The sequence below is a fragment of the Haliotis asinina genome, chromosome 14 (genome assembly GCF_037392515.1).
Source record: "Haliotis asinina isolate JCU_RB_2024 chromosome 14, JCU_Hal_asi_v2, whole genome shotgun sequence".
Lineage (NCBI taxonomy): Eukaryota > Metazoa > Mollusca > Gastropoda > Lepetellida > Haliotidae > Haliotis > Haliotis asinina.
Window position 1 is genome coordinate 13,968,737 of NC_090293.1, and position 25,472 is coordinate 13,994,208.

A 25,472-nucleotide genomic window follows, 5' to 3' on the forward strand; every position below is an offset into this window, starting at 1 on the left:
ACATTAACTCAAACTGCCACACCCACACCCACACCCACACCCACACCCACACCCACACCCAAATACTAGTATACACGGACGCCTGCATCAACCCAACCCATGTCACTTCGATGTTAGTCACAATTATTAACAATGAACGCAGTGAACGCTGCGTTCAACCTTATGTGCATTAAGGTTATGGAAATGTGCATTAAGGTTATGGAAGAGAAGCGCAGAGTTAGGGAAGTCTGCAAGAGAGATAGACGCAATATTTTCTTTCGGACGAGATGATGGTAAGGCATTACATGGTAGGAGAGATTTGTTCATAATAGTCTCTTATGAAAAATGAAATCAGAAAAAGAGAAATTATGTCGAGTTTGGAATTTTCTGAAGCTGTCCAGACCACAGACACTCAACTGAACTGTCATCAGTGTGTGAAGTGTTCTTTTTGTTAAAACATAATGAAATATCTACTGTAAATAATTCAAAATATGCAACTTCCTCAATACCCGAATACCCCAAAATGTGTAAGAGTATACCACACATAGCATCTCTGTCTGTATTATCTTTGTAAATTCTTACTTCCTCTTTAAGGATTAAAGTGCTCTCGAAATTGGCATAAATATGTAAACTGATTTAGCATACTGTATGTTACTATGTTCTTGGCCGAGGGCTTGTAACTGATATGTACTATTTTCCTGTCTGAAATACGCTCATTGTAATAAAACGACTAACGGAGAGTTATCAGTGAATTTATTAAATAGTACTGTCTCGGGGTACAATGCAGGAATACCCTGAAAATATATGCTAAACCAACCCATCTAAAAATGGTGCCGAGTCATAATTAATATTAGGCACACAGAAGATCCGGGTTCGTTTCCCCACATACGTACAATGTGTGACGTCACGCTTTCCATACATACCATCAGCTTGTCGTCGTTGCGGATTATGTCCATCAAGACTTTTCGTTTAATGTATTATAATCATGTATGTATGTACAGTTCTTACATACTTTGTATCAATAATCGACTAATATATTGGTACACAAATATCAATGTATATAACCATCTTAAATCACATGTTAATACACACACACCGTTGGTAGCGTTAGTGAGCTAATAAATGATGATAATGATGATGATGATGATGATGATGATGATGATGATGCCATTTCTGGGTTTACCCCCAGTGTGCCAACTTTCTTTAAACAACGTGTCATCGAAACGAGGAACACAACAGAGGTATTAACTCGGGATTAATAAGGATGATCAGCATATATGCCAGCTTGAAAAAAGTCTCTACCTTCTGATGAGCGAACTAAAGCTCACCTGCCAAAGGTGAACTAAACTGGAGTTGATTGAATATTCAGAGTTATGATTGGTGAGATGCTGAGTTTGCAGACTACGTGACCCAATTGTGTGTTGTGGCGCAGAACGGCAGAAGAACATGGAACCACTTCCACAAACAGGGTCAACGCACGATTAACCATCATGAAGGTTGGCACTGAAGGGATACACCCATACTTCCTTCGCCTCGTCCTGAGATTTAAGAATTAGTGGATGAACAGGCATACTCTTTGACCACAATTACGTAACTGACTGCCAACCGTAAACTAAGGCATATAAAAATGAAAAACCGACAGTTAGATTAGAGACTTCACATACTCTGAGGAATGCTCTTCAGAATGGCACTAGGATAATCTTTGAGTGTGGTGATGTATCATTAATGTAAATAAATGGTATTGATGAATCTATGAGTATGTATTGAACCTATGTATGTGCAAGCTTTCCTAATCAGTGATCAATGGATATCACTGACACTGATGGTTGTTAATGGATGTATGTGAGAAAATATTGTTGCTAATGCCCTTTTTATCTACACCTGACCTCATACCAACTATACCCCATTAATCTTCTTATTTACAAACTTGGCGCAGTTGGTGCATGAATCACTGGGAACTGTTGAAAAAGTTCATGTGTAGTTTCTGAAAGGCATCTGTAATCTTACAGTGTCTATCCCAGCTTACATGGTCTAGGGAGAAACTGGAGAAGACTGATAATCGGGTCTCTAGCTGCTGCTGTACCTAAAATATCAAACGTTAAATTATCTCACACTTCACACAACTTCGTTTAAATACAAGAACAGCAATATGGCTATCAAGATAAGAGGTTACATGTTATCGTTAAATCATTTAGGTTTTAGTAAAATTTCGAGAATGCGTTAGCACTAAATGGCGAGTGGAACTAGTTTTGAAAGACCAATTTATTCAGAGCTGGTGGTCTTTAATGGATAATAGCCCCGTGACTCTTTAATATAAGACTTTAAAAGACTCATTTGAACGTTACTTATTTCCTCAAAGCAATGTTCATATCCCGAGAAATTCACAACAATAAAACGCGTCTGGAAGGGAAAATAGAACATATTATTGTGAGACTCCCCCACAATAGCTGATCAATTCACTATCTACTGAGATGTAGATACTTAAATGACATCAGAATAAATTATACTCCGTCGCAATATCTTAAATTGAGAAAATCTGATGACCTCGAAGCATCTGATGTGTACGAAGAAAGCAGCAAAATTGAAAAGCTATCCATGTTTATTAATATAGTAACAGTTAAATGTTAACTGTGCCCCGTCTTGTCTTTGTCTATAAAACTCGATGCGTTTGTACTCTTGTACCAAGACATGATACAGAAGAAGACTTTGAGGTTAATACATATTAGATGCGCCGTGCTGTCTTAAGATAACGAAGACAATCGAAAACCAAGATGGCGGAAGGTTTGACACACACACACCCACCTCACCTTTTGCCTTCGTCACAGACAATGTTGTCTCAATAAAACTGTCCTCAATGTATGCCATATCAGTATTAAATGGGCAACCCCGCACCCTGCAATAAATCAAGATAACAGCACAAGAGGAAGGGGAAGTAACAAACTACGCCTGTATAAGCGGTTCAAGTGCCAATGTCGAGACCCAATAGAAGATATCTTCTCTATATCTGTACTTTTTAATGTCTTTGTCTCTCACAACTCCTAATGGAGTGGCTCTTTTAATATTATATATTTTTATGGAATATTTGAGGTGAGACTTAAATAATCTATCTATCTATCTATCTATCTATCTATCTATCTATCGTGACTCCACCAAGTCAACTTTATCACCCCAGCCCGCCTAATAAGCCCACTCACAGTTCAGACATACCACCCCCTCAATATGATGCCCAGATTTGATGAGGTTATGGTGCTGTTACAAAAACTAGATGCTGTAGAACAATCCATCTGTCAGTAGAAACATGATGTGAAAACAATTGGGGACAGTTTGCAGTAACAACGACAAGGTGGAGGCTAGCCAACAATTTATAAGCAATATGTGGGAAGAGGACAGAACCGCATTTCTCAGCAGTAGATAAAGACATGGGGGAAACGATGAAAGCAATAGCAGATTCAAAAACTCTTTGTGACAAATTGACAGAAGATATTCTTGATGTCCAAAGTAGATCACTGTGGGACAACTTACTGTCCTTCAATTTTGAGTAGGTGGGGGACACTGCAAACTGTGTCGCTGTTGTTCAGGATTTATGCTCTACAAATTTGGACTTGGCAGATCCCTTAGAAATAGACAGTGCATTGCGCTTGGTCAACTGTGCTTTGGTCTACATGCCTCCAAACATGTCTTCATTCCTGTGTGACTTTGACCTGTTCCAAGAGCTTGAAAATCAAGTTGGATTGTATATGTTTCTTGGAAAAGTATGTTTGCTTGGAGATTTCAATAGTCGAACAAGAAACTTGAATGGTTATATTGCAAATGATAAGCTGGCCATCCACTTGGTTGAAAACACAGACACGGCAATAACCTATGAAGAAGGCTTACAGCTTCCTTTCCGCGTCAGTAATGATAATGGGCAAATGATTTTGGGAATAAGTTATTGCAACTGTGTATATCTACAGGACTTACAATATTGAATGGTAGAGTTAAACACTTACGTGTAATGATTATACTTTCAAATGATCAAAGGGCGTGAGTGTAATAGACTACTTAATTTGTTTATATGATATGTTTGAATATTTCGCAACATTTATTGTAAGTGACTTTAATGAGTTTTCTGATCATGCTCCACTTCTTGTAGAAATGTCTGTCAGAAGCCGTCTCGCATCTGAAATCGACAACCAGTCTTCATATATGCGAGCGAAGCGAGCAAAGATTGGCAACGCACTTCCCTCGCCTCGGTTCAAAAAGTATTTTTCATGTCAAAATAAAATATCGCCACCATCAAGAGTACACTCCAATTTCCTCACTTGGTTGTGCTCTTCGATTTCCAAGTCCACACTTAACAATTACTCAAGTGAACTATGTTATATTCAACATTTTAAGCGCCACTCGTGGTATTCAGTTCGTTTTTCGCCTCCATTACCCCTGCCAGCTTCCGGCTCAAAGGAGAGAAGGAACATCAATAATCAGAAATTATTAAGATGTACCATATTGCCTAATTTTATCATGATTCTGTTGGAATGTATTTGTCTTAAGTGTCGGCGTTATTGCTAGATCTTTTGTAACATTTATTCTACAATAAACACACTTCTGGCGTAGTGGGAAGCATGGGAGGTCACTCTATTTGTATTCCATACGGAATAATAATTTGTTCCTTCACTGCTTTGAACCAGAAGCTGGCAGGGGTAATGGAGGTGAAGAACGGTTTGATGTACCACGAGTTGCACTTGAAGTGTTGAATAACACATATTTCACGCGAGTAATTATTAAATATGGCGTTGGAAATCTGAGAGCACAACCTAGTGAGGAAATTGGAGTGTACCTTTGATGGTGGCGATATTGTATTTTGACATGAAAAATATTTTTTGAACCGAAGCGAGGGAAATGCTTTGCCAACATTTGCTCGCTTCGCTCGCATATATGAATACTGGTCATATTCTCTACGCAACGCAACCCCTCTTGCGCTACAGTTTGCCTGTGTAAGAATGCTGAGCGAAATGTAAACTGCCTATTCTACCCCGGACCTTCACGGGTCGGCACATGATAAGAATGCTGAGCGAAATGTAAACCGTCGCGCTCCCCTTCCCCGGCCCAGAGCAGACGACAAGTCATGGTTTAGTGGTGAGTTAAAGTTACTGTATGTTGACTATAGTAATAATGCCTTTAGGACCTTTAATAGAAATTAGACTCGATAATCATGAAAACCTCCACACTAAAAAAACTATTTAGAATATGACGAAGAGAAGACTTAGGAGACTTTATTTACAATCTGAAGGGAACAGGCTATTCCGGCTGAAAAAAATAATCCGAAACAGTTTCACCTGAAGTTTAACAAACGGCCCAAGGTTGAACTCGATATCCCAATTAATGACTTCTATGAACATTTTAGAAATCTCGCAAGTTCAGCACTGCAGATGTGTTCCAATTTTCGAACGCGCGATGCTGTATATGGAGAACTTGAGTTTGCGATTAGTGATATTGAGATCCAAAAGGCCACTCGTTCTCTAAAGCGACAGAAATCTCATCGACCGGATAATATACTAAATGAATATGTACATTCTTGAATTTGAAGAATATTCACTGTCGTTACTGAATAGAATATTTAATTGTATTTTATCAAATGGATATTTTCCTCGATCATGGTCTTCAACTGTCATTGTTCCAGTTTACAAAAAAGGTGATACTTCTGATCCGAATAATTATCGAAGAATCAGTCTCCCAACCGAATTTGGGTACAGTGGGGATCATATCTGCGTTACCCGCACTCATCAGAAAATCTCAAGGCTAAGAAACGTGTATATTGATCCTTCATTGACTTTAGGCGGACATTCGACTCTACAGATAGAAATGTGTTGTGGTATAGATTGTATCAAGGGTAAGCTCCTATCAGTTATTCACTGAGTCTACCCTAATATAAGGTCGTGTGTCAGTGTCGATGGTTTCTATAGCCGATATTTTCATAATAACTTAGGCTTAATGCAAGTGTTGTCCCCCATTTTATCCTCTCTGTTCACTAATGACTTTGAAGAGGCGTTTTGCAAGATAACTGCGTTCCGCACGAGTGGAAAACTCTCAGCCTTTTCTTGTAACGTACGCTGATGATTGGTTATATTTTCTGAGGAAGTCTGTGGTCTCCTAGAGATGTTTAACACCCTATCAACATGCTCCAAGAAATGACGAACGCAAGATAATACTCAGAAGTCCATGATGAGACATTGATGTATAATCATGACGCCATCGACGCCCAAGATAGTTTTACATATTTAGGTGTTCTATTTAACTGTAACAAGTTTGCAAATGCACAGAAACAGTTATCTCGTCAAGGCAGAAATGTCTCATTCGCTCTTAATAATAACACAGGTCCTAGTATCTTAATCCTCAAACAATGTTGTCTGTTTTCGATTGCTATGTTGGAAGTGTCTTGTGCTTCGCGTCTGAAGTATGGAGCTTTCATATGGCTGTAAACATCGAGACGTTACATTTGGATTATTGTAAGCGGTTAGGTGTAAAAAATCCACTTGTATTTGTATGGTTTATGCCGAACTTGGTCAGTATCCTTTGCGCTACAAACCAGCTCACCAGCTCAGGGGTAACTAACAAGTGCCTCCCCTGATGTCTTGAGAGAATCGCATGGTCCAGTGACCTGGAACCTTTATACGATACCTGCTGGCAAACTGGGGACACCACGTGGAACAGTCAAGCTGATGGAGAAGAGGGAAGTAGTAATTAAAAAGCACTCGACTGGAACAGGTTGTCCATTCTGCAGGCAGTCAAACTGGGAGTAATCACATTGGGAATGAACATTCAAAGCACTAGGTATATTTATCATGCCTTCATTTATAGAAGCATAAATGCATGAGATATTCTGTAATTTAACTGTGTAACCTTTAAGTACTTAACTTATATTTTTGTTATTATACCTGATTGTACAAATGTCTGATTACAGATGTAGTTATCGCTATATACGTGCGTATGTATATGTATCTATATACAACGCGAACCGATTTCTTTGGTATGTTATCATATTTATATGATCTGGGATCGTGCCACGACTTCCGACGAGAAGCGTGAAATTTGTGAAATTAAAGGAAGCCATCCTTCAGCCAGGTAAGATTCTCAGCAAAACGGAGAAATCTTTTGGACATGCCACTGGTAAATCTACTATTGGGGAGATTATTAGCTAATGGTAACCATGTCAACCGAAATCAAAAGGCGTATATACTGCAGGTCAAATATCAGTGTTATATGCTGATTGTCGTGTGTTGAGAGATCATTGTCAGTGACCGGTGTATTTTGTAAGCCCCATCAAACCCTAAACAGTAGTTGTCTGATTGGTTAGATCCGTTCAGCTGTCTCGCTCAAAGGTTACCTGATGCTACCTCCTACTAGGTTTTGTTAGATCCAGTGTAGGAGTGCAACGAATATCACTGGGGCTAAATCTACTTAGACTGCGCCTTGCAAGTCTATTCACATCCTAAACACGAGTGCATGAATGTCGGGTACATACAGCACAGAAAATATGCTCAGACTACTATCAATGGTAAAAGGATGACATAACGAGCGCTGCTACAAATGCAACAATGTGATACTTAAGACAAATAAAGAGGCTGGGATAGTAGTGTCCCATACTAATGGTCAGTGATATATGCTACGTGGTATTTATTTTATACAAGAACTTTTACGTAGATCATTATTTAATGAGGATCATCTGTAAATTACAGGGGTCCTAAGACAGAGCCTTGGAGAACGCCGGCTAAGACTGAATTTTGGTCAGACTTGTAAGCATTTATAACCACTCGCGGGAACTCTATTGTCAAGATAACTCTCAAATCATTTCAGCAGGTTACACCCCGCCCCCCCCCCCCCCCCCCCCCCCAAAAAAAAAAAAAAAAACCAAAACAAAACAAAAACAAACCATAACGTCTTAGCTTACATCTAATACCTTTATGCCAGACCTTGTCAAAAGTTTACTTACGTCTCAAAATACAGCCCTAACCTTCTTACCGCTATCTAATGCACCAGCTATAAAGTCATACATTTACAGTTAATTGATTTACCGTTGAATCATCTGATATGAAACTGGATCGTAAGCTGCTAAGTATTTCATTTTCTCTAAAATATCATGTACATGTTTAAAGATGCACTTTTCGAAAATCTTTGCTACGCAGCTTGTTAGTGCGGCTGGCGACAGTTACGACATTCATTTATACTGCCCTGTGAATAGGGAACAACTGATGCCTCCTTGAAAATATCAGGAAACATTTATTCTTTACTGATAAATTAAAAACATCAGACAAAGGAAGTGCTAATTGTCTTACATTCATTTTCAGAAATGTATTGCCAATATACAAATCGTGTGCGTGTGTGCGGTCTGTAAATAATCGAATCTGGACCAGACAATTCAGTGAACATCGATCCGTGCAACTGGGAACAGATGATATGTGTCCACCAAGTTAGCGAGTCTGACCCTCCGATGCCGTTAGTCGCCCCTATCAATTAAGGGATTATCGCGCATAAGAGAACGAAGTACAGGGATTTGGAACGCCCCCTGGATGTTCCGACACACGATGTTAGGAATGGACTCGTCAGCACAAGTACTTTGCAGATGTTTCATTTCATCTGCTTCATGTGGGACGTTTTCGAATCATAAATAAAACTGACGAAATACAGTATTTTTCTGTTGTCTGTGCTTGCAACAGCAAAATCCGGGTTATCAACTTGTGTAAACTCTGGATTATTTCTTTGTCTATTTTTAATTACACGTTAATGGGTATAATGTCAAATGCACAGGACTTCGACCTGTTTTTTACCTGAACCGCGACAGTTCACCCAAAGGTCAAGATTCGAGCATTATCTCAAACTATTCTGATACAAGCGGTGATAATTCCGTTCAGAACAACCATCCTTCCACATAGATTACATTTCATATAGTCAGCATCCACTTTATCTTGTAAAAGAATGTCATTCAAGAAAATGATACGCGCCTCACCTCATAAATAGTTCGTGTCCTTGGCGCAGTACATCTGAGTTGCTGAACGGGGACCTTGGCTTCGGCAGATCAGTGGGTGTGTTTGCGCGAACCGACACTGTTCGGGAACGTGAACGTAACCGACTGGATGCCGAGATTTTTCCAGGCGCAAATTTTCTTAACGTTTGAAAAGTGAACGTTGTGCGAGAATTGCGCTCGCGTGGTCCTGGATCTGCGTACAGCTATAAAATTACACAGAAGTATAGAATATTTAATTTCCTATCCGTTGGTATAAATATAACTTCAACTACCTCAGGGGTTTGAGAAATAGACACTGCTAAATGTTGTCCTAAACTTTTGTGTGCGTTTCAGTAAATTTCTCCGTTTTTTATCGTGCACCAATAAAAGCACTCTGCTACGATTTTTTAAAATTGTCATCTTTACGGAAAATGTGAGCAAAGAAAATACAGATTGATATCCGAACGACGTAAGTGTATATGAATTGGATGTATGTGCTAATGCATAACGTCATACTCAGAAAATAAAAAATGACTCGCAATAAATGTCAAAAATCGATTTTGTCCTGTGACGTCAAACCTCGACAGAGAGGTCATGCAAGTATAAAGATAAGGTGGGGCATAGCTCCCAGTGTTCACAGTGAACCAAACTATTCCAATACGAAGTTCCCCAATGTGAGAGGATACCTTTTGGTAGGTTAACAAATTGTAAGAATAGATGCAAGTGTACTACACCAGAAAGCAGGTAATAGCTATTTGGATGTCCCTATCCAATGTGTAATTTAGTCCTTAGATTCTACTGGCCACAGTTCATAACTGGCTGGTATGTTTTGCTGAATGGTCTTGTCCCGGGTGTCATGTCGACAGGAACACACTATCTAAATGTGGGCGTTCATTTCCATACATTGCGCGTGTTTTGTGATAACAGCGAACTGATACAAAACATCAACAAGCATATAGGTGTTGAAAATGGTGCGTTTTCATTCTGAAAGGGAAATAACTATCATGTCTTAAATCTGCTGAAATCAGATACCATACATTAAATATGTTGAAATAATATTTCCGTGTCTAAAAGCCACGATGAGTGTTATTCTATTCACGCTTGTCACAATAACGTCGGAATTTTCTTCAGAAACATGTAGAATGTATCGGCCATTTGGGAAGGCTTACAACTTACTCCGAGACCATATGTTATGAAATAAATTATACGTTCGTACGTAGTGATTATTTTCCCATTTATGACTGGGCGTGAGTTAGGGTGGGATGGGCATTTGTGTGTAAGGTGTGTGGGATTGTGTGGTGGTTTGGTTTGGGTGGTGGATGCCGGGGTGATGAATAGCATACCCCCCACCCCCACACACACCTGCATGCCATGTTCAAAATAATTGATTCCCCCATGCTACATGATATGTATTGCATAATATTTGTACGTACAAACATGCTGACCTCCTGACCTCCCTACAGTCAATCTGTACCAAAATGACCCCAACCCTAGAGCATAAAGGGTGAGACCCCATTGCTCGTAAAATCCACTCTCTCTCATCACATACACACACGCGCGTGCACACACGCACAAACATAGACGGTCCCTTTGCAGTAAGTCGCCTCTGTAGTTATTGCGTTAAGAGATGTCCCCCCTTAAGTTCTTATAGAGTGTCGGCGGCAAACAATCCTATCTTGGAGCTTCTAATTGATTTCATGACTTTACGACAACCGACATCATCGGCAAGTCTGCATTATTATAGCCGTCACAATTACAAAAAATCATGTTCATCGACAAAGGCAAAGCTGTCAAATGATCCTTTAAGACACATTTAAAACACGTTAACTAAGGGGAGATACCGCTTTGCACACCTTTCTAAAGTTTCGTGTGGATTCTAAATATGCTCCGATTTTTTTAGATCTTTGACATTGCTTTTGACATTCCTCATCAATCCATCTCTTACCCGTTGGCGTATAATTAGTCCCGTCTTTTCTTAATACGCACAGACCATCAGAAAGTGAGGATGTCAACACCTATCTATATGGTTTAAGGCGAATTTGGGAGAGAACAGTTACGCATACAAATACATAAACTCCTATAGCATACTGGTGCAAGTAAGTTGTCATACCCCTATGCTACCAATAAAATTGCCCCATTTATGCTAAACTACATGATCAGTAAATGTATATGTGGCTATTCTTATCCATGGCTAAATTACATCAAGGATATTTTAAGAACTTCTGGTATCCCGCGTTGTTTTCAATATCCACATTTTTTTCAAAAGGTTGGTTAACCGAAAAAGTGGTTCTGATTTTAAAGGACCAGTTTTTGCAGTCCTTGAGACGTGACATTTGGGATTCCCCGAAAGGTGTCTACTATTCGATTATTAAAGATTCACCATGTTTTGAAAAGTACTTATTACTCACAGATAACATCCATAAACCTTTACTATATTTTGGAACAGGTAATCACAAATTGCCAATAGAAAAGGGTCGTTGGTCGAACACTCCTCGCTGAAGAGAGATTTTACACATTGCATAATTCTAAACAAGTTGGAGATAAATTCCATTATTTATTTAGATCCAAGGCACTGGCGAATGAGCGTTTTTCATTTTTTAGTGATTATTTTGTGTTTTGTTGTGCTCTGGAAACGAAGCCTATCGCTCCATTTTGAGACTAAGTCAGAATTGTTTTCATGGAAACCAGGAAACCTAAAAATGCCAAAACATTGTAAATAGCAAAAGGCACCACTTTGTGATCTGCCTCGCATATTTGCTGTAAGATATTGAATAGTTTTCGAGTTGTGCTCCGGAAACGACGCCCATCCCTCCATTTTGAGACTAAGTCCGAAACGTTTCCATGGAAACCAAGCAAATTATAAATCATAAAAACCAGTAAATAGTAAAAGGAACCACATCGGGGTCTGCCACATATATCTACCAAGTTTTGCTAACATATTAGGAGCTTTTTGAGATGTGCTCCAGAAACGAAACACACCTCTCACTTTTGAGACAAGGTCTGAATCGTTTCCATGGAAACCGAGAAAGTAAGAAATCACAAAAAACTGTAAATAGCAAAAGACACCACTTTGAGGTCGGCCACACATATCTACCAAGTTACACTGACAGATATTAAGAAGTTTTTGAGTTCTGCTCCGGAAACGAAACACACCTCTCACTTTGGAGACAAAGCTCTTTTGAGTTCTCAGGAAACGAAGTCCGCTCCACCATAAGACTAACACCAAAATGTTCCATGGAAAAAAATATATATAAATGCCCAAACTCTGCAAATAGCAAAAGGCACAACTAGAGGTTGAGATCATTATATCTGTCAAGGTTGGTCTAAAAATATTGAACGGTTTCTGAGTTATGCAAAATGATTATGGACGGACGGACGAACTGACGAGGCGTCGACTATATCCCCCCGCATTACATGCCGGGGAGATAAAAACCTGTAAAGAGCAAAAGGCACCACTTTGGGATCTGCCACACATATATACCAGCTTTTGCTGACATACATGACATAATTATAAGTTTTTGAGATGTGCCCCAGAAACGAAACACACCACTCACTTTTGAGACAAAGTCCGAAACGTTTTCATGGAAACCGAGAAAATGATAAATCACGAAAAACCTGTACATAACCAAGGGCACCACTTTAGGACCCGATTGATATATCTACCACGTTTTGCTAAAAAAAAAAAATTGAACGGTTTTTGTGTTCTGCTCCGAAAACGAAGCCCATCCCTCCAGCTTCACCACTTCAAGTTCTGATAGATATATCTATCAAGCTTTGCAGAAAAATATAGTACGGTTTTTGCTCCGGAAACGAAGCCCACTCCACCATTAGACTAACACCAAATGTTGCATGGAAAAACAAAAAAGATATAAATGCCCAAACTCTGTAAATAGCAAAAGGCACAATTATAGGTTGAGATTATTACATCTATCAAGCTGGGTCTAAAATATTAAACGGTTTCTGAGTTCTGCTCCGGAAACAAAATGATTACGGACGGACGGGTCGGACGGACAGATGAGGCATCGACTATATCCCCCCAGCATTACATGTAGGGGGGGGGGGGGGGGGGGGGGGATAAAAATTGTATTCTGACGTGTGTTTACATTGTACAAAGTATTATCTATGTTTTACAACATCTCTCATAAATCGCTTTGCGATTGGTAGCTTTTATATATCGCATCACTTATATGTATTTCATTTGTGCGAGTGGAATGTAAATAAACCATTCTGTCTCTTGTGTAAGCCCGGGTTTTCTTTACACTGGAAGCTAAGCCCCTGATTGCGGAAACAATATATCGGCAACCTCATTCACAATCAAGAGAACGCAATAAATAAAACTATCAATGGCTGCTTGTGTCCGGGAGAACAAATATCTCTTGGTGACGTAGATCCGGACCACTTAGAATACTACTTATTTTTTAGTCACCTAACTGAATATAAACAATGACAGGAAATGTTCCAGTGAGGAGACTGCTGAGAGCTTACACATCTTCAGTTGGGTTAAAAGTCTTTGAAGCCACCAGAAAATATTCACCTTACAGTTTCGTTAGGTCCAGTGTGGACAAGACCAGTTTTTCTGCCATCGGTGTTCATTCACAGTTGGCCTGAGGCTATTAAGACTCCAGTAGGGTCAGTATGTCTGCACAGTCATTGGTCCGATTTTCTACTGTAATTTTCACGGGGGTCATTTAGTAAATATAATCTTTTAAAATAAAATTAACGTTTCCAGACAGTTTTAGTTTGTGCAAAATTATGACCTAATAAAAATTCTCATTCTAGTAGCAGCTTAATGATGAGATCCCTGTCTATTCCTGGTTGCATGTGAACTTTACAGATCCGAAAACAATTGTCTGAAATCACATGGCAGTGTGTGGTCTTGTTGATAGAACTAAGGTCACAAATCAGGTGAGTGTCTGGTGTCACTATGTGTAGCAGCTTGACTCATGAGACTATCTAGGACTTTGGCCCTATCTCACAATGAAGCACATGTGGTCACACCATACGCAAGTGTGTTCAAAATTGACTATGTTCACCCAGCAGAAAATGGGTACCCAGTGGTAAAATTCATATCAATATGAACCTTCTGGTGCCTAAGCAGGTTAGATATGTTGGAAAAAACATCCACGTCAATGGAATTCAGCACCATGTAAGTGGTCAATTGTTATAATCACATCAGTCTGACAAAACACAAAACACATGTCATTTTAACATATTTTATAAAAAAAAGAACAGACATAAACAAATAACAAGGTTGATTATAAATATGATGCATGACTGTTCACATAAACATAAAGTCATTTTTCATAATATCAATTGTTCTATGATGCACACAGACAAATGGCAAGCAGGCATCCCTTCAAAAGAAGTATCCTAATGCATATTATGACACAACATAAAATTCAACAAAGATGAAACAGGTAAATATTGCATCAAAAAGATCACATTTTCTCTATATTACCATTTGATACAGCAAAACAATCCTAAATTCTGGCATTTGTTTATGTTTTACATGCATCATGACACCTCATAAAAATAGAATATGGTTAATAGTTGAAGTGAGACTCATCAGGCATGACAAGAACATTCTGTTCAAAGTTGTTCCGAGCACGGACTGCCAAGAATCAGACTTTTAAACAACAGCTTCCTTGCTGTGTGAATAACAAGGTTCAACATTTCAACCATTCAGCAGGAATAGTGGGACTGATAACTGCTACCAGCTGCAAATAACTCTCAGTAACAATCATGCAGTGAAAATAATAACACTGTTAAAATTACAAGCAATATCAACATTTACATACTCATTGTGGTTTAAAGTATACAATGTTGTCAAATGTATAAACATTAACTATTTTGACATTACAAGCATTATGTAACATTTACAAGCGATACCAACAATCACATACTCATTGTGTTCTAGCGTATACAAAGTAGTAAATGTATAAACAATAATTGTGTCAACATTACATGCAATATGTATAAAGTTAACATGTAACATTTAGAATCAATATTGACAATCACATACTCATTGTGTTTTAAAGTATACGGTGTAGTAAATGTATAGACAATAACTATGTTGACATAACATGCAGTATGTACACAGTTAACAACCAACGTTAACATTAACATACTCATTGTGGTTTACAGTCAACCTTGTCAATGTATTAACACATGCAATCACCTCAGTCTAATACATGAAATCAGTTAAAAAAAACAAAACAACTGGTTCTCTTTGAAAATTTAGATAAGTTGCAGAGAGACCTTTTTGTGTCCTAAGGTACAGGTTTAACAAGCTGAAAATCATAAAAAATCAATTTTCATGATAACCAAGTGCTGGACCTTTTTTCGTTGAATGCCCCATTCATTAATATTCCAGCCTTGAAATCTGAGACTTGGTTTAATCTTAATCTTTCAGTTTCTTTTGTCTCACTATCAAACATACCCAGTACAGAAATGTGGACTAGAATGGGTCTTCAGGAGCCCATCCTTGTGGACAGATACAGCTAACAGGATATGGGGTTAGGCTCACAAACTTTGTTGGTACAGGTCATTGTTTACCAAATACATGATCAATGCTAATGATGTCAGTCACTGGATTGTCTGATTCAGATTCAAGTACATGTATTAACCAGCATTATTGCATGAAACAGGAAAAACAACAACCAAAACCTAAGCAATATTTTCAACAAAAAACAAATTCAATATTAACTGATAGAACTGGAAATACAATACATGTATGTTAAAGGTATAGTTCATCTAGTTGTCTTGGACTTCAATGCGATAACTGAATTTATGTCATACACGTCCTCAAAGTCCAACCTGGGAAACTCTTGCTGCATGTTTCACTATGTAAACTGGGACGTGCCAATGTCAGATTCTCAGTTGTGAAAATAGACTTAAGCTCACTCTAAGCTTCAGCATTATCTCACTGAAATTCCACAACTTAGTTCTAAAGGCCAAAACACAATACAGCTTGTATAATGAAAGGCAGGGTATACTAATAGTGGTCATGATTTAGAAGAAGCAATACTAAAGTTATATGATGACTGTGATTAAATAATCAAAACTGGATAATACAATACAGTGACTGACAGCATGAACATCTACACAATTAGGACCTGATGCCATGCATCAAACAAGTCAGCAAGTCTGACCACCTGTTACCCCTTGTCGCCACTTACAACACAAGCCTGGAAACATATTCAGGGTGAATCTGGGATGCTGATCCACAATCATTAATGACTGAATGAGTATATTTTTATGCCACACTCAGCAAAATTCCAGCTGTACAGCAGCAGTCTGTAAATAATCAAATCTGGACTAGACAGTCCAGTGCTCAACAGCATAAGCATCGATCTACATAACTGGGATAACATGGCATGTGTCAACCAAATCAGTGAGTCCTACCAACCGATCATGTTAATTGCCTCTTACAACATGCATGGGTTACTGAAGACCAATTCTAACCAGGATCTTCATGGGTTGATCATTAATGAATGGACCACTGCACACTTGCAGATAATGCCATATGTTTATTTTTTAATACACCTGTGAAGGATCTTGGGTAGAATAGGCTTTCAGCAACCCATGCTTGCCATAAAAGGCGACTATCCTTGTTGTAAGAGGCGATTAACTGGATTGGGTGGTCAGGCTCGCTGACCGTTGACATATCATCCGTTCTCAGTTGGACAGATTGATGCTCATGTTGTTGATCACTGGTCTAGCCTCGATTATTTACAGACCACTGCCATATAGCTGGAATATTGCTGAGTGAGGCGTAAAACTAAACTCACACACTATTTTTTAATACTGCAAAGTCTGACACTCAAATGGATAACAATTTCAACACTAGAATCAAACCTGAGGAGGCATGCATGGGCAAACACTTGAACTAGAGGGCAACCTCACTGTCCTCAAGAAGTGAATGATGTTATCAGTTTTCACTCTTCCGAGAGAAAGAAAGAAAATGAAGGCAATTACCAAAAGGGTTGATAAAGTGTAGGGTTGTCACAATAGTATGAAGAAAGATGAAGAAAGGTGAAGGTAAAATCTGGCTCATTATCAGTGTTACTATGTCTGCTGTTAATTTAATTTGATTTAATTTTTAAAAATTTTAAAGTTCTAGAAATTATACATTTCAAAGTTGTTTTCAAATCAATTTGTTTACAGATCCTGTCAAATGGTAGAAGAAATATGATAGAAACATTCTTAATTGTTCTAATAACACTTTGACTATTAATACTCATCAACACCTTGATGTCACTAGAACATGTATTTTTTCTAAAATGCACTTTTTCTATGAATCCTTATGCTACAGTTTTGAGTGAGTGAGTTAGGTTGAATGCCTTTTGATGTTGGTATGGGACTGACAAACAAAAAAACCAATCAGTTTGAACTGGGACTTGACCCTTAATTATACCCACAGATTTCCTGCATGCCCAAGGGAGACAACCCTGTAAGATGAATTGTGGAGCATTTGACAACAGTGGCGTTTTCCTAAGTAATAACATAAAAGCATCTTAAATGACTAAGGAATTAAGTCTGCAGTTTCACTAAAACATCTACTGCTGAAAAATGTGCAGCACATATTTTCAGATCCTGACATATCCACAGCTTGAGAAGAAAGACATGGTACCAATACATTTCATCGAGTTTTCATGTAACTATTAGCACAACCATTTTCAACAAATATTGCACTTACAATCCACCTAGGTTAACTATTAAGAACTGTCAAAGGTGGTTTACTCAGTAATATATGTAAATTTGAAGAATTACTTTGAGGAAATGTATCATCTAAGGACTAACTACCAAGTATTCTGGGGAACGTCTGGGCCTCTTCAGAGAGGAAGTTTCCTTAGTCACTGCTTCAATCTAAAAGAGAAGAATTTAATACTTTCCACATGGATTTGTAAACTTCTTGTTGCAGTTTAATTTCATTGCTTTCATCACCTTTGACAACTATAATATAGTTGGCCTCAGTAATAGCTAAACATGGCTGGAGCTAAGGTGTGCATCTGCAGATTATTTGGAGATTGTTGATACTGCTGCTGTTGAGCTGGATCAGGTGGTGCAGGTTGAAGGGTACAACCAAGACGTACTGGAGGAACAAGTGATCTGGCTTGAACTGGAGCCTGAGGAGGAACTTGAGGACGAACATGAGCAGTTGCTGAGTAAGGAAGAGCAGAGACAGACGGAGAAGGATGGGGAGATGGAGCTGAAGGAGCAACGGTCTGTGGAAGAGTGGGAGGTTGTAGAAGTGGGGGATCAGATTCGCATGGCTGTGGAAGAGTCTGAGGCTTTTGCATAGTCTTTGGATTCATCTTATGAGAGTCTATCATATGTCTCTTAAGGTGACTCGGCCTGATATAAGCCTTATCACAAAGCTGGCACTTGCAGTTCCTCTCCCTATTGTGGTATATCATGTGCCGCTGGAGGTTCTTCAGGTCAGGGTAGAAGTTGCGGCAGACTTGACACTGAAATTTCTTCTCTGGACGAGACTTTTCCTTTTCATGAAACTGAAGATGACGTCGGAGCCCATGACCTTGGACAAAGCCTCGGCCACATATCTCACAGGTGAATGGTTTCTCACCTGTATGGAGACGCATGTGAGAAATCAGGTAATACTTACTGAGAAAATATTTTCCACACACCTCACATGTTGCTGGTTGCTTTTTGGTGTACACTTTGGGAGGTATACCTTGATGAGCAAGGCGATGGTTGCGGAATGTCCCATACATGTAAAATGCTTCACCACAAAGCTTGCACCTGTATGGCTTCTCTTGGGTGTGGATACGCATGTGACGTTTAAGGTAGGACTGATTGGCAAGAATCTTGGAGCACACCTGACAACTAACTTTTCCAAGCAAATGCAGTTGGCGATGTTGATGGTATCCTGACTTGGCAGCAAACGTCTTGTCACAGTCTGTACATTTATATGGGCGCTCACCAGTGTGAGTCCTGACATGAATTTCCATCTTGGATTTGCAGCTAAAGTTCTTTTGGCAATGTTCACAGGGAAAAAGCCTTGGTGAAGCATGAGACTTTTTGTGGCGTGTCAAACCACTGAGTCGATTGAAAGACTTCCCACACATCTCACAGGTAAATGTTGGCTCTGGAGGTGTGTCATGTTCTTGTCGATGCAACTTCAGTCTCTTTGATGACCTGTAGGCTTTACCACAGATCTCACACACTTTACTTTTGTGTGCTTTTTTGTATTTTCTTTTGCTGTTTTCTTTTTCAAACAACTGTGTATCTCTAACAGAATTAGTTTGATCTGATATGAAGCTTTCATCACTAAAAGAACCACTAATATTAACAACAATGTCTGAATTATCTCCATCGGCCTTTTTACCATTACTTCCTGTCTCAACCTTAGCATTAGCATCTCCACCCTGGGAGCCACTATTACATCCCAAACATAAATATGGTCTTTGAGATCTTTTGCTTATGATATCTTTCCCACATACATCACATGAAACAATCTGGCCCTTTTCATCTTGATGTGTCCGAAAATGATGTTTCAGTAACTGTCTTTGCTCAAAAGTCTTCTCACACAAATAGCATTTGAAAAGGATTCCTTGTGTTCTGTTTTTAATATCTCCATCCAGGCAGTCAGTTTCTTCCTCATCCCAATCTTCTAACCCTTCTGTGCCAACATGACCTGCAATGTGCCTCTTCAGCTCCATCATTGTCAAGATGGTTTTCCCACACAGGTCACATTTGAGACCAGAGTTGACAGATCTGGCAGACTCTAATCTCAAAGATGAGCGAGTTTTCACAGATATGGGTCTCACATGGAGCTCAATATGATTCTTCAGGCTGCTATAATCACTGAAAACCTGGCTACACAAATCACACTGCAATACACTCTCTTCTGGTTTGGCTCCACTTTTCACAATCTTTGTCCTGCCATATTTCTTTTGCAGACGTGACACAGGCGACTTATCAGCATGACTTTCATATCTATGTCTAGAGTGTCTACCTGTTACCCTATGAAGTTTAGCCCGTCTCCGAATGTGGGTAGATTTGGTCAAGTTCCCACTCTGCGTGTTGATCTTCATCACCATCTCTGTGTCATCACCGTCTTGCTGGTGAGTCTTCTGATGTCTCCTGAGGTTGCCCAATTGGTAGAATCCCTTGTCACATATGTCACACAGAAACTGCTGATCACCATGGGTTCTCACATGCACACTCAGGTTGGCTGAAGAAGCAAAGGTCTTTCCACAAGTTCCACACTTTACTCTCTTGCCAAGATGCTGTCTTATGTGGTACCTGTAACTCTTAGGATTACTGAAGTCTTTACCGCACTGCTCACACTTGTGTGGCCGCTCACCAGTATGAACTCTTTCATGTACGATTACAGTTTTCCTATCAGCATACTTTTTCCCACAAACTTTGCATTTGAATGGCTTTTCTCCACGATGCATCCTCATATGCCTGGCCAGGTTGCTTCCATTCTTGAAACGCTTGCCGCACAAATCACAATCTGACACAAAACCTCCAGGATGAGTTGCTTGATGCACTTTACGGGCTCTGGAACTCCCAAATTCCTTATCACATATTTGACACCTAAGAACATTCTCAGATTTAGCATCATCATGCTTTTCCTCATCCAAATTATCTCTGTCGACTACATGACTTGTTTCACCAGAATCAGATGAATTTGTGTTGCAATATTTATGATTTTCTTCTATGTGTACAACTTCTTGCTCATCTCCACTCTCACGATGCTCCTTTCCACTCTCAGGATAACTTGATCCATCTGAAGACCGCCAATTGTCATCTTTTCCAAGGTCATTGTCCTCAACTACATTACTCTCTTGCTTTCCACTGTCATCTTTCCATCTTCCACTCATATCTTCATGCAAAAACTTCTTTTCAATGTTGATGCCATTCCCTTCAACTACCTGAATGTCACTTAATGTGTTTCCATCATTCTTCCTTTTATTCTTTTCTGCATCCATAACTGCTTGTTCAGATCTTTCATCTTTCTGTGTCTTCTTATTACCCCACTCACCACTCACATGGTGGACTGGTATGATAATTCCCATCTGATCCTGATCCACATTCTTTTCAAAATCGTCCTGATTTTCATTTGTAATTCCATGCATCTTGCTGTTCTTTCCAAGATTCATGTCTCTCTCTCCTGAAAGGTCTGGAATCTGACAGGCTACTTTTAACTTCTCACGCTCATCCAAAGGTCCTTCATCTGCGAACAATCCTTCAGAATCATGTTTACTCTCAAGGCCATCCTTACAAGCACCTACCAACAGACTACCAAGATTGCATCTTTCCTTAGGTCCATCTACAAAAGCTTCTGCCAACAGACCTCCAGAATCACTTCTATTCTGAGGTCCATCTATACATGCACCTGTCAAAGTTCCTCCATGATCAAGTGTCTCTTGAGATCCATCCACACAAGCACCTGTCAACAGTCGTGGTTCATGACTGCTGCAGCGGTGAAGTGAAAGACATGCCACATCAGGAAGAAATTCTTCACATATGCTACACTGTTTTAAACGCACATGGGTTACAATGTGTTTGGACATTTCTTGTATGTCTCCAAAACTGTTTTTGCATATTCCACACACAAAAATGTCCTCCATCCTTTTTGAACTCAGTGTTTGGTTTCAGGCAGGTCTGGGAGATTTGGGATGTTCAAAATTAAATCCACTGGAGACTATCTCTTCCAATGGAATCCATGGACCCTAGGAAATAAGAACAAAGTAACAGTAAGGAATAGTTATGACCTACATTGTATTACAAGGACTATGAACAATGTCATGGATTACCTGGGTTATATTTGTTCTTTCTGCAGACTCCTCTGAGTGAGCCGAAACATGTTCTTGGAATCGAAGTTACACTGTGTAAAAGGAGTGTGGGTAGATACCCTGTTTCTTGTACAATCAGTGATTTCATGAGTGAGTGAGTGAGTGAGTGAGAGTGATTTCAAGAGTGTGTGAGTGAGTGAGTTAATATTTAAAATCACATTGGCAATATTCAAGCCATATTGTGACAAGAACAATTTAAAATTACATTGCATACCAAAATTATCAGAAACTGAAACCCTGTAAAACCACTAGTATATCACAACTAGCATTAAAACTGGAAAGTTCAAACTAATATCACTATTTGGACACATGCAACATAAAAACAGGCTACAGATCGCCAACAAAAGAAGGTAGATCACCAGACTAAGGACCATGGGGACTAACAGTACCTTTGCTACATACATGGATCCTAGGTGGATTTACACCATCCATTCAACTGCTGGCAATTGCAGGAAATGTTAGCCACAATTAAAATACATGAATACTACTTCTAAAAGTCCTGGTAAGTTTAAATTTACTTCAAAAGTTTGGGACCAGTGATTTCAAAATTCAGACTAACAAACATTCATAGCTATACAGTATGCTGTTTTGCCATTGAATAACAAAGGAAAACATGTTGTGAATGAAAGTCGGTGTAGATTTTAATTTATACCATACAAAGATAATCACAAAAACTTCTGATCTGTTCTTCACACAAAATATCACTTCTCAGAATAATATTACAAAGTTGTTTGAAAAGCATATTATATATACTGTAATACTGCGCCGTCCTATCATAACTGTTGATTAACTTGTGTATGCTTTTCCTTGTGTAGCATACTTTCTGCATAAAAACATCTAACTGAAACTGCACTAGGGAAAACTGAGCCAACATACCAGGCCAGTTGATGCTTTCTCATCAGACATAACTGGGAATGACCACAGCAGAATGTGGTTTGTCCTTGTCAGTTCCAAGTTCTGTCAATATTCATAGTGAATGGAGCAATGTTAGCATGTCTGCATGTTTGTTCACAGTCTCAAGATCAGTTTGCTGTCATGTGGGTCCTTGTCATCCCTGATATCTCCAGGCTATACATTCCGATAACTCTCCACTATAGTGGAGAATTATGGGTATGTATGAGTGGAGATATCGAGGATGGTCCTTGGGGGACACTGCCCAAACCATGACAATGCTCCTCACATATAAATCATGGTCTACTGAGTAAGTGAGTTTAGATTTACGCCACACACAGCAATATTCCAGCTACCGTATATACCCATGTATAATGCGAGTTTTTCATACAAAGATGGCAGGTAGATGGGTATATGTAAATAATCGAGTCTGGAACAGACAATCCAGTGATCAACAACATGAACATTGATCTGCGCAATGGGAACCGATGATATGTGTCAACCAGGTCGGCAAGCCTGACCACCCGATCCTGTTAGTCGTCTCCCATGACAAGCATAGTCACCTATGGCAAGCATGAGTTGTTGAAGGCCTACTCTACCCCGGACCTTCACGAGTCTTACTCATGGTCCAGAATTGTGGACATTTCATAAAACTCACCAATACATAGCCAACCCCTGCTGCCATGTGTGAAATGGAAACAGAACCATGATTCATCAACAGAACATCAATCCCTAGTTCTGTATTTCTGGTCTGTTCTACCTTCCTGCCATGTAAAAGACGGAGATACTGTGGTTTTCATTCTGCAAACTAAGTTGTCAAATTTAATACAGTCATCTAGAAATCTGATATTTTCATTGACTCATTCCAGTGTGTTTTGAATTAACTTTCCTTTGGAACAACACATTTCTGAATTCGTTTTGTGAGACTTCTTAAACAGCTACATGGATCACAACAGTGCAGTGGTATGGTGTATACCCATCACCCTGAAGGCCTGGTTTGATCCTCGGTGGAGATTCAGGTCCCAAGGTGGACACATTTGCATGGTATCCTAGAGCAAGGGACTCATAAATCCCTATTGTCTCCGTTCACTCAGCTATAAAATGGGTACCTGTGAGGATGTGCTGGCAATGAAAGTGATTAGTTCACTGTGCTGAACAGGTAGCATGGCTGTATATCCCTAGGGAGTTGAAAAAGAATTGGAAAGAACGGAAATGTCCTATGCCTGGACATAGCAATGTATGTGACACTGTGAGCAGGCAATGTGCCTCATCAGGTGGCCTCATAAGCAGACTATTACTATTACTTGCTATGTTTGTGGGCTTAAATGTCAATCTATGGGTAAGGTTAAAAGGAAGAATGCAGTTGCTTGGTAAAACCATCCCTAATTTGATCCTGACAGCAACTCAATTCTTAGCCCTTGGATTGTGATTATCTATGTTCGGTATACCTTTCTTGACATTTAGTTTCCTGAAGGTTGCGCACCTCTTGGCAACTGAACATCCTTTACTTAATTGTGCTTTAGGGTCTAGGCAGCCATCTCATCTCTATTAACAGACTAATCCTGAGATATTTTGCGTAAAATATATATGACTAAATCAAGTTTGCAATTGGCTACCCTCGTGTAGCAACAATGTAAACACTAGCCTGAATTGGGTGCTGAAGATGTACACAGGTGCTTGTTGTCTGAGACAATGCTTGAGATCCCGTGGTGAATCGCTGGGTTTATCCCAGGTTTGAGTCTGATTAATTCCCCCACATATGCTCGATAAAGTACATTATTCTTTTGACTCAAAGGCAAAGTTCCCCTTACTGACAGAAGACTGCCCTCTGCCTCTGAACTAACCATGGTTCCGGACCGAGGGGAACGGAAGACGCTAGACCCACAACCTGAGTCTGTCAGCGATACGTATCGGCTGCTAAAAATATCAGTAACAAATCTAGCAGCCGATCATCTGAGCGGCTGTCAACCATCACACGCGGCTGTAGAACTCAATGGTCATGTTGACAGTAAGTTGTCTTTAACCTATTTAGTCGTACATGTTGATCACATCAATATGATTAGGAATTCCATTACACTAAAACCTTGAAAATTATGAACAAACCTGCCGAATTTTCATTTGTTTCATCGTTCGTACGACCGGAACTTACTGTCTCATGTGAACGGAGAATGACAAAAGGGAGGTAACTCGCATCATCTCATTTCATCAGCATTCGCATGACAATAGTGTCGTTGAGAAGTAGCGACAGTTTATGTGTTCGCTATCCGATAATTCTTTATAGCCACATGTTTTCTGACGAATGTATGTCAATAAAATATGTTTTTTTCTTCTTCTGACCGAATGTATTTACACAAACCATTTTCTTGTTGATACTATAAAATAGCATGTCTTTACCTCATACCATATTTTGGTTTAAACATATTTTGCTCAGACAAAGTAGGAAGCTGGAAAGGCGAACAAGCCTAGTGGCTGATGTAAACGCCGCTCCAGAACAATGTTCCAACATAGCTGGATACATACTTGAACTAATCTGACATGAAAAGAATAATACTAAGACAAAAGAACACTCGGATAAAAGATTGAAACATAAACACGGTTGTGGTGTTGGTTATGCTCAACGAAATGAGCTGCCGCAGAAAATCAAGTTGTGTAAAACCTGTATTACACTGAATATATATGTTGAGGTGATGATCACTCAAAGCGCTTACTTTAAAGGTCACATGCAACGTAAAACACAACTTTGCAGATTCTGGTACCTTTCGGTATGTACTTACCGAAACAAATCATAAAAATGC

General features: G+C 39.3%; 1 protein-coding gene across 1 annotated transcript; it reads right to left on the reverse strand.

The window, feature by feature from the left end:
- Window positions 1-17,931: 17,931 nt before the first annotated feature.
- On the reverse strand, window positions 17,932-24,825 carry LOC137261684 (zinc finger protein 585A-like). Its single transcript, XM_067799463.1, has 2 exons — window positions 24,781-24,825; window positions 17,932-21,663 (listed from the first exon to the last, which is right to left on the reverse strand). Exon 2 carries the CDS (start codon window positions 21,559-21,561, stop codon window positions 17,932-17,934), a length of 3,630 nt encoding a protein of 1,209 aa, XP_067655564.1. The 5' UTR covers window positions 21,562-21,663; window positions 24,781-24,825.
- Between the last annotated feature and the right edge of the window lie 647 nt (window positions 24,826-25,472).

Coding starts and splice junctions, on each gene's coding strand:
- LOC137261684 (XM_067799463.1), bottom strand. CDS start 21,561: ATGGAGGACATTTTTGTGTGTGGAATATGCAAAAACAGTTTTGGAGAC.